This window comes from Pristiophorus japonicus, chromosome 6, assembly GCF_044704955.1.
Source record: "Pristiophorus japonicus isolate sPriJap1 chromosome 6, sPriJap1.hap1, whole genome shotgun sequence".
In the NCBI taxonomy this organism is placed as follows: Eukaryota; Metazoa; Chordata; class Chondrichthyes; family Pristiophoridae; genus Pristiophorus; species Pristiophorus japonicus.
Window position 1 is genome coordinate 197,835,182 of NC_091982.1, and position 10,837 is coordinate 197,846,018.

The 10,837-nt window shown below is 43.3% G+C and overlaps 1 protein-coding gene across 1 annotated transcript in view; it reads left to right on the plus strand.

Annotated features, from left to right (window-relative positions):
- Window positions 1-9,339, plus strand: part of vmn2r1 (vomeronasal 2, receptor 1) — a 66,295-nt gene extending 56,956 nt beyond the window's left edge. The window contains exon 6 of the mRNA XM_070882309.1: window positions 8,342-9,339. Coding sequence (XP_070738410.1) covers window positions 8,342-9,339 — 998 coding nt within the window. The remainder of the gene's footprint in view (window positions 1-8,341) is intronic.
- Window positions 9,340-10,837: the final 1,498 nt, after the last annotated feature.

Sequence of the window (10,837 nt, forward strand, 5' to 3'; positions counted from 1 at the left end):
GATGAGCCCCTGACGTAAGGCTCTTGCAACTATCGTGCCACCACGGGCCCTTTCATGCAGTCTACAGGGGGGCGGGGGCATGGCTTCAGCATCAGCCTGATTGTCTGGGCCAATGTCAGCATCTGCCTCCTCGTCCTCCTCTTCCTCTCTCTGGTAAGATGGACTGTCAGACTCGTCAGGCAATTCTTGTCCCCTCCTGATAGCCAAGTTGTGCAGCATGGAGCACACCACCGCGAATTGAGCTACCTGCTCAGGATGGTATTGGAGCTCGCCTCCTGAATGGTCCAGGCATCTAAAGCGCTGTTCCAGCACTCCAATGGTTTTCTCCACGATATTGCGAGTTGCTCTGTGGCTCTTATTGTATCACCTCTCTGCTTCGGTGTGGGTGTCAAGCAGGGGGTCATTAGCCAGGTGGCGAGGCCATATCCTTTGTCACCAAGCACCCAGCATTGATTTTGTGGCTCATTGTTAAACAAGTCAGATACAGTGCTCTCACGCAGGATGTGAGCATCATGGATGCTGCCCGGAAATTGAGCATTCAGTATAATTTGCTGGTGGTCGATAACCAGTTGGACATTCAGAGAGTGGAATCCCTTACAGTTCCTGAAAACCTCTGCATCCTGAAAAGGTGCTCGCATTGCAATGTGCGTACATTCTATTACTCCATGCACTTTGGGGAAGTTTGCAATTCTGGAAAATCCTATAGCCTTCTCACTCTGTGCCTCCCTGGTCATAAGGAAGCTGATCAGGTCCCTCCTACATGCGAACAGGGCTTCAGTGACCTGTCTAATGCAGCGATGTATGGCATGCTGAGAAAGTCCGCAAATGTCTCCAGCTGCAGTTTGAAAAGAACCCGAGGCGTAGAACGACAGTGCCGCAGTGACTTTGACCTCGACGGACAATGCAGTACTGATGGTGCTGGCAGCCTGCAGATCTCCCCTTATCAGCTGGCATACCTCAGTGATAACCTCTTTGTGGAAGCGCAGTCTCCAAAGGCAGGTGGTGTCGGGCAAGTCAATGTAAGAATGCTTCTCCTTGTACTGCGGGGGGGGGGGGTAACGTCTGGTCCTCCTCCTCAATCTGTCACGTCTCACATTGGGCACATAATGCAGTGGAGTGTGCCTTCGGCGATCTCGAGTCTGCTGCATGTAATTAGTCCCCAGGAAAGGGTGAGAAAGGACAGGCCCCATTGCAGTAGCTCTGTTTTCCACCGATTGGTCACAAACCAGGAATGTCCGGACGAAGAACCTATTCAATTCCAATCGGTCACAGTATGGTCAAGATGTTTGTAGAGATGTTCACATCAACTCCAACGACCTGCAGAGTACATCTGAACTCTGCCGAGGTTGAAGCACAGCAGCCTTTAAAAGGACGTGACATGTGATCTGCAACATGGCGTCCATAACGCTGTGATTAGTCCTGGTTAGTTCCACTTTTACTGGGTGTTTTTTTGGGCGAGCGATATTGTGGGCAATATGTGTGCGAGGTGGTGAAATTGACGCTGGGCGATCTCATGGCCGCTAGTTTCGGTAAATATGCTCTTTACGCCAAAAAAAAGTGGGTTGCTGGTATTATTGAATCTCGGCGTTAAATCAGTGTGAAAATTAACGCTGGGCGATATTATGGGCGTTGATTTCGCCCATTCTGCTGATTCCGCCCAAAAATAGTGGGTGGGCGGTAATATTTTTTCCCGGCATTAAGCACATGGGGAAAGTAACACTCGGCGCTAAGTTTTCTAGAAAAGCCCATCAGTTTCCATTTTGAGCGAAAATGGGTGATATATGGGCGTCATATGTCATTTCAGCTGTAAAATGGGCATTAAGTGGGCGTCAAGCATGCAAAAAAAGTGGAGGTTCTAACCCCATAACTTGTATGGTAAAACTTGAAGTTAATAACTTTGAACAAGAAACAGTCGACAAATAGTAAGGCATGACAATTGTATGTAAAAATGCAGCCCATTGTGGCAAAACGTGGTGAATTTGAATACCAGAAATGGAATACTGAATGATAAAATACAAAAATAACCTGAACAACTATATACCTTATTTCAACAACAACACCAACAACTTGTATTTATATAGCACCTTTAACGTAGTAAAATGCCCCAAAGCGCTTCACAGGTGTGTTATAAGACAAAAAAATAAATTTAACACCATGCCACATAAGAAGAAATTACGGCAGATGACCAAAAGCTTGGTCAAAGAGGTAGGTTTTAGAGTGTGTCTTAAAGGAGGAAAGCGAGGTAGAGAGGTGGAGAAGTTTAGGGCAGTGGGTGGGGGGCAGTTCCAGAGGTTAGGGCCCCGGCAGCTGAAGGCACGGCCACCAATGGTTGAGCAATTATAATCAGGGATGCTCAAGAGGGCAGAATTTGAGGAGCGCAGATATCTCTGCTGGACGATGGTGGAGAGGTGTTGGAGGAGGATGGAGTGGTCAACTGTGTCAAAGGCTACAGACAGGTCCAGGAGAACGAGGAGGGATAGTTTACCTTTGTCACAGAGACAAAGGATGTCATATGTGACTTTGACGAGAGCCGTTTCGGTACTGTTGGGAGGGGCGGAAACCAGATTGAAGGGATTCGAACATGGAGTTCCGGGAAAGCTGTGCACAGATTCGGGAGGTGACAACATGTTCAAGGACTTGAGAGGAAAGGGAAGTTGGAGATGTGGTGATAGCTACCAAGCACAGTGGTTAAGGGTTGTTTTTTTGGAGAAGGGTGATGACGGCAGATTTGAAGGAGAGGGGGACAGTACCTGAGGAGAGAGAACAGTTAACAATGTCAGCTAACATGGGAGCCAGAAACGGAAGTTGGGTGGTCAGCAGTTTAGTGGGAATAGGGTCAAGGGAGCAGGAAATGGGTCTCATGGACAAGCTGAGTGCAGAGAAGTCATGAGGGGAAATTGGAGAGAAACTGGAGAAAGATACGAGTTCAGGGCTAGGGCAGGGAGGCACCTCAGAGGAAGTTCGGCCTGGTGGGCTAGGGGAAGGAAGGGAAATGTCAGAGGCAGCTGATCGGATGGTCTCAATCTTAGAGACAAAGAAGTCCATAAGCTCCTCGCACTCGTTGTTGGAGGTGAGTGTGGTGGAGACAGGGGAGAGGAGTTGAAGAGGATGGTTAACAGTAGAAAATAGTAGCTGGGTGTTATCTTTGCATTCCAGAATGATCCTGGCAGACAAGAGTAGGACCTAATAATGCTTTGATGGTCCAGTCAGACCAGGCGGTGCATGGCTAAACCAGTTGTCCGCCATATCCGTTCAAGTCTGTGCCCTGGACTTGAGAGAGCGAAGATGAGTGCCAGACCAGGGGGAACCGCCAAGGTGAGAGAGACTAATGGTTTTAATAGGGATTGGGGCATCAAAGGTGGTAGTGAGGGTGTGGTTGAGCATATCGGTGGCTGCAGAAATGTTATGGGGAATGGAGGGAGAAAGGCTGAATGGTTTGGAGTTGATTAGTGCAGTTGTAAGAGAGTTTGGAGAGTTTTTTTCAGGGTGGACGCAGAAGGAAGTAGGTTTGGGTGGGGGAAGGGGGATGTGGGTGGAGAGCGATACAAGGAAATGGTCAGAGATGGCCTTATATGTAATTGACACGGTATGAATAGCGATGCACGAGAGGTGGCAAGGTCAAAGGGGTGGCCGTGAATATGGATTAAGGAGTGCACATTGAGGGAGAGATTATGAGAGGATAAGATGGTAGTGAACTCGGAGGAGAGAGAGCATGATGAATTGAGATGGAGGTTGAAATCACCGAGGATGAGAAGTCGCTCAATGCAGAGGCTGAGGGAGGAAAGCAGTGAAAATATCTCTCTGATAACATTTTTATTGTACTTATGTGGGTGGTAGAGAATGAGAATTTTAAGTGAGAAGGGTGGAATAAGGTGAGATTTTCAAAGGAGGAGAAAGTACCATAGAAGTAGGGGGACAGACCAAGGTATGATTTGGTTATGAGAACCACACCATCACCATGGCGGTCTGGACGGGGCAAGTAGTGGAAGGTATAGCCAGGCTTCATTTAAAGGTAATTTTGGAATGTCTGTCAGAGGCTTAGCACTACATCAGGGGTAAAATGCATTTGTAAACTTGACGTTGGTTCCTACACCCAGACAATAGCTATTCAGTGGAATGGCTGGTCAAGTGATTGAAATATGTGGTTGTGTAGACCCCAATTCTTCATTGTGACACAGAATTCATCATTGATTTGTGTGAGATCGATGCACTCACTTTCCACAAAAATGAATGAGAAATGAGACTTCTTGCAAGCAAAATAAAAGTATTTGATATTTATTTGACCTGTATAAAATGATCTGAGCTGGGAGGGAATAGCTTTCTGAAGTAAATAAATGTTGCTAGTTCACTTGGAATAAAAGTTGAGAGAAAAGCAAGCACTGCACATCAGCTAAATTGTTAATGCTACAACAGTGATTGGTTATATGCAGTAAAGTTAGCAAAGGTAATATCCATTTGAACTGTTTAAGTGGAATTAACTGGTTAAGTGGAATTAGCAGTACATTGCAGAACTAAACCTGAAAATAAATAAATTCAGCAGAGGAGGACAAAGGGTCTAATTAGGAGGGGGAAAATAGAGTATGAGAGGAAACTTGCCGGGAACACAAAAACTGACTGCAAAAGCTTCTATAGATATGTGAAGAGAAAAAGATTAGTGAAGACAAACGTAGGTCCCTTACAGTCAGAATCAGGTGAATTTATAATGGGGAACAAAGAAATGGCAGTCCAGTTGAACAAATACTTTGGTTCTGTCTTCATGAAGGAAGACAAATAACCTTCCGGAAGTACTAGGAGACCGAGGGTCTAGTGAGCTTTTACCGATATATAAAACGGAAAAGAGTGACTAAAGTAAATGTTGGTCCCTTAGAAGATGAGAAGGGGGATTTAATAATTGGAAATATGGAAATGGCTGAGACCTTAAACAATTATTTTGCTTCGGTCTTCACAGTGGCAGACACAAAAACCATGCCAAAAATTGCTGGTCACGGGAATGTGGGAAGGGAGAACCTTAAGACAATCACTATCACGAGGGGGGTAGTGCTGGACAGGCTAATGGATCTCAAGGTAGACAAGTCCCCTGGTCCTGATGAAATGCATTCCAGAGTATTAAAAGAGATGGCGGAAGTTATAGCAGATGCATTCGTTATAATCTACCAAAATTCTCTGGACTCTGGGGAGGTACCATCAGATTGGAAAGCAGCTAATGTAACGCCTCTGTTTAAAAAAGGGGGGCAGACAAAAGGCAGGTAACTATAGGCCAGTTAGTTTAACATCTGTAGTGGGGAAAATGCTTGAAGCTATCATTAAGGAAGAAATAGCGGGACAGCGAGATAGGAATAGTGCAATCAAGCAGACGCAACATGGATTCAGAAAGGGGAAATCATATTTAACTAATTTACTGGAATTCTTTGAGGATATAACGAGCATGGTGGATAGAGGTGTACCGATGGATGTGGTGTATTTAGGTTTCCAAAAGGCATTCGATAAGGTGCCACACAAAAGGTTACTGCAGAAGATAAAGGTACGTGGAGTCAGAGGAAATGTATTAGCATGGATCGAGAATTGGCTGGCTAACAGAAAGCAGAGAGTCAGGATAAATGTGTCCTTTTCGGGTTGGAAATCGATGATTAGTGGTGTGCCACAGGGATCGGTGCTGGGACCACAACTGTTTACAATATACATAGATGACCTGGAAGAGGGGACAGAGTGTAGTGTAACAAAATTTGCAGATGACACCAAGATTAATGGGAAAGCGGGTTGTGTAGAGGACACAGAGAGGCTGCAAAGAGATTTATATAGGTTAAGCGAATGGGCTAAGGTTTGGCAGATGGAATACAATGTCAGAAAGTGTGAGGTCATCCACCTTGGAAAAAAAAACAGTAAAAGGGAATATTATTTGAATGGGGAGAAATTACAACATGCTGCGGTGCAGAGGGACCTGGGGGTCATTGTGCATGAATCCCAAAAAGTTAGTTTGCAGGTGCAGCAGGTAATCAGGAAGGCGAATGGAATGTTGGCCTTCATTGCGAGAGGGATGGAGTACAAAAGCAGGGAGGCCCTGCTGAACTGTACAGTGTATTGGTGAGGCCGCACCTGGAGTACTGCGTGCAGTTTTGGTCACCTTACTTAAGGAAGGATATACTAGCTTTGGAGGGGGTACAGAGATGATTCACTAGGCTGATTCTGGAGATGAGGGGGTTACCTTATGATGATAGATTCAGTAGACTGGGTCTTTACTCGTTGGAGTTCAGAAGGATGAGGGGTGATCTTATAGAAACATTAAAAATAATGAAAGGGATAGACAAGATAAAGGCAGAGAGATTGCTTCCACTGGTTGGGGAGACTAGAACTAGGGGGCACAGCCTCAAAATACGGGGAAGCCAATTTAAGACCGAGTTGAGAAGGAATTTCTTCTCCCAGAGGGTTGTGAATCTGTAGAATTCGCTGCCCAGGGAAACAGTTAAGGCTAGCTCATTGAATGTAATCAAATCACAGATAGATAGATTTTTAACCAATAAGGGAATTAAGGGTTATGGGGAGCGGGCGGGTAAGTGGAGCTGAGTCCACGGCCAGATCAGCCATGATCTTGTTGAGCGGTGGAGCAGGCTCGAGGGGCTAGATGGCCTACTCCTGTTCCTAATTCTTATGTTCTTATGTTCTTATGAGAAGGAGGAACTGAAGGATATCCTTATTAGGCGGGAAATTGTGTTAGGAAAATTGATGGGATTGAAGGCTGATAAATCCCCGGAGCCTGATAGGCTGCATCCCAGAGTACTTAAGGAAGTGGCCCTAGAAATAGTGGATGCATTGGTGATCATTTTCCAACAGTCTATCGACTCTGGATCAGTTCCTATGGACTGGAGGGTAGCTAATGTAACACCACTTTTTTAAAAAGGAGGGAGGGAGAAAATGGGTAATTATAAACAGGTTAGCCTGACATCAGTAGTGGGGAAAATGTTGGAATCAATTATTAAAGATGAAATAGCGGCGCATTAGGAAAGCAGTGACAGGATCAGTCCAAGTCAGCATGGATTTATGAAACGGAAATCATGCTTGACAAATCTTCTAGAATTTTTTGAGGATGTAACTGGCAGAGTGGACAAGGGAGAACCAGTGGATGTGGTGTATTTGGACTTTCAAAAGGCTTTTGACAAATTAAAGCACATGGTATTGGGGGAAATGTACTGATGTGGATAGAGAACTGGTTGGCAGAGAGGAAGCAGAGAGTCAGGATAAACGGGTCCATTTCAGAATGGCAGGCAGTGACTAGTGGGATGCCGCAGGGTTCAGTGCTGTGACATCAGCTATTTACAATATACATTAATGATTTAGATGAAGGAATTGAGTGTAATATCTCCAAGTTTGCAGATGACACTAAGCTGAGTGGCGGTGTGATCTGTGAGGAGGACGCTAAGAGGTTGCAGGGTGACTTGGACAGGTTAGGTGAGTGGGCAAATGCGTGGCAGATGCAGTATAATGTGGATAAATGTGAGGTTATCCACTTTGGTGGCAAAAACACGAAGGCAGAATATTATCTGAATGGCGGCAGATTAGGAAAAGGGGAGGTGCAACGAGACCTAGGTGTCATGGTACACCAGTCATTGAAAGTTGGCATGCAGGTACAGCAGGCGGTGAAGAAGACAAATGGTATGTGGGCCTTCATAGCTAGGGGACTTGAGTATAAGAGCAGGGAGGTCTTACTGCAGTTGTACAGGGCCTTGGTGAGGCCTCACCTGGAATATTGTGTTCAGTTTTGGTCTCCTAATCTGAGGAAGGACTTCTTGCTATTGAGGGAGTGCAGCGAAGGTTCAGCAGACTGATTCCTGGGATGGCAGGGCTGACATATGAGGAGAGACTGGATCGACTGGGCCTGTATTCACTGGAGTTTAGAAGGATGAGAGGGAATCTCAAAGAAACATATATAATGCTGATGGGACTGGACAGGTTAGATGCTGGAAGAATGTTCCCAATGTTGGGGAAGTCCAGAACCAGGGAACACAGTCTAAGGATAAGGGGTAATCCATTTAGGACTGAGATGAGTAGAAACTTCTTCACTCAGAGAGTTGTTAACCTGTGGAATTCCCTGCTGCAGAGAGTTGTTGATGCCAGTTCATTGGATATATTCAAGAGGGAGTTAGATATGGCCCTTATGGCTAAAGGAATCAAGGGATATGGAGCGAAAGCAGGAAAGGGGTACTGAGGTGATGATCAGCCATGATCTTATTGAATGGTGGTGCAGGCTCGAAGGGCTGAATGGCCTACTCCTGCACCTATTTTCTATGTTTCTATATTTCTAGGTATATGTCCACTACATAACAAGATTTTGATGTTCATTTCACAGATTCAAGGGAATGCATTCAGTGCCCTGAAGATTACTGGTCCAATGCGAACAGAGATGAATGTCTACATAAAGTGGTTGAATTCCTTGGTTATGATGATGCCTTGGGAATTACATTAATAGCACTATCGATATTTGGGGCGTGCATTGCAGCAGCCATTGCTATAGTTTACATGGTTCGCAGCGATACTGCCCTTGTAAAAGCTAATGACCTTGGACTGAGCTTGGTGCTGTTATTTTCACTAGTTATATGCTTTCTTAGCTCAATCGTCTTTATTGGCCAGCCAGTTGCATGGTCTTGTATGACACGACAGGTTCTTCTTGCTGTTAGCTTTGCTTCCTGCCTTTCATGTTTGCTGTCAAAGGCTGTTAATCTGATGTTCAAAGCCAGAGCAGCCAAAGCAAAATCACCTGAAGGCAGAGAAAAAAAAAGTTTACGACCTTGTCAGCAAAGACTTATTGCATTGATCATTGTCTTATGCCATGCTTGTCTTTGCATAGCTTGGTTACTAATTTTCCCTCCTTACCCTGTCAAGAATACACTGTCTCAAAATATCAAAATAATTATGGAATGCAATGAAGGCTCTGTTGTGTTTCTGTGTTGTGTGTTAGGATATGATGCATTGCTGGCTGGTATTTGCTTTATTTTTGCTTTCATCGCTCGGAAATTACCTGATAACTTTAATGAAGCTAAGTTTATGACCTTTTCCTTGCTTGTCTTTTTTATTGTTTGGATTTCTTTTGTCCCGGCCTACTTAAGCACTCGGGGGAAATATATGGTAGCTGTTGAAATGTTTGCTATTTTGGCATCCAGTTTTGGCTTGCTTGCTTGTCTTTTTGTTCCTAAATGTTATATTATCTTATTGAAGCCAGAAAGGAATACAGAGGAATTAGTTAAGGGCAATACTGATACAAGTGACAAGAGTGCACCACCAACCTCACAATCACTGACCTGCTCAGGAATAAGCACTGCCTGTTCAACAGTTACACTGAATGAATAACCTTGCTTACAAGCAGGATCTGTATGTGATGTTAGGACTGTTTTCGCTGCTTGAATATGCATTATTATAGTCCTCAAGCATTTAAGGAAGCTATAGATTATATATCATAAATATAAAATGCCAATGGATTATATTTTAATGTTAGAAATTGTAGAATGTATTATTCTCTGTTCTTGTCTTTCCCCTTGCCAACTCTCTGTATACAAAACTATAAAATGGAACAACCTGAGCTTGAAGAAGCAAATCAAGGTCATTTTGTACTCTAACTGCAGAACCATAACTAAATTTTAGGTTTTAGAATATAATGAAGTAAAGCCATTTCATTTAACAAGTATGATATTTTGAAAATACTATTTCCAAAGATTTTAAAAAAATACAATTAGTTTCTGAAATCGCCTGGTTTGTACACTGTTCATGATCTTCACCCCGAGTCACTGTCAAATACAAAATCAGAAACTAAAAAGGAATTAGCGGGATTGAGGAAGAGGGTTAATCATCTCATCAAACAAACTGCATAATTGTAGACTACAAAGCCTGAACTAGAAAATACAATTAAAAGTAACTGTGGGATGGGATTTTACCATTGTTCATTTCGAAAATTACATTACGAGTACAAAACCAATGCTGGGTATAAAGACCCCTTTGGGTTGCTTTATATCTTGCAACCATGTCCTAAATGAATATTGAGGTGTATATGCTGCATACATACATAATGTTAAATATGATAGCACATGTTTCAAAGCATCTGATACAACACTGGATGCAGTGGGTCTACCTTGGGGTTGAATCAAATCAGACTGAACTCGTTCTGCATATTTGTGATTCTGAAGTAGCTGTATTTGTGTTCTGCTTTTGGTTATTTAACACCAATAAGCTTAAAAAATATTGTTGACTCTTTTAATGGCTGTAAATGTACCATTTTTATTTAATTGCAGACTTTCCTTTGCTATTAAAATAAATGGATAATGCTTTGTTTAAAATAATGGGCAAAGGAATGTAATATGAACACATTTAAGTGTTTGCTATAATTGCCAAGTCATTTTTGGGCTAAGGTTTTTATTTTAATGAAAATTGTGTTACTATATCTGAGGGCAATTTATTTACAGAATGTCACACTGAAATCAAATATAAGCAGACACAGCCTAACAACCTCACCAAAGGTTTATATTCTATATGGGATGCAATTTATTCAAATTGAACCACACGCTTAGGCTGATGTAAAGGTCTAATTAAAAATCAGTAATTGATTTACTTGTTTTTATTTCCCCCTCCCATTTATTTAAATATAACCAAAGACTTTAGAAACATAGAAACATAGAAAATAGGTGCAGGAGTAGGCCATTCGGCCCTTCTAGCCTGCACCACCATTCAATGAGTTCATGGCTGAACATGCAACTTCAGTACCCCATTCCTGCTTTCTCACCATACCCCTTGATCCCTTTAGTAGTAAGGACTACATCTAACTCTTTTTTGAATATATTTAGTGAATTGGCCTCAA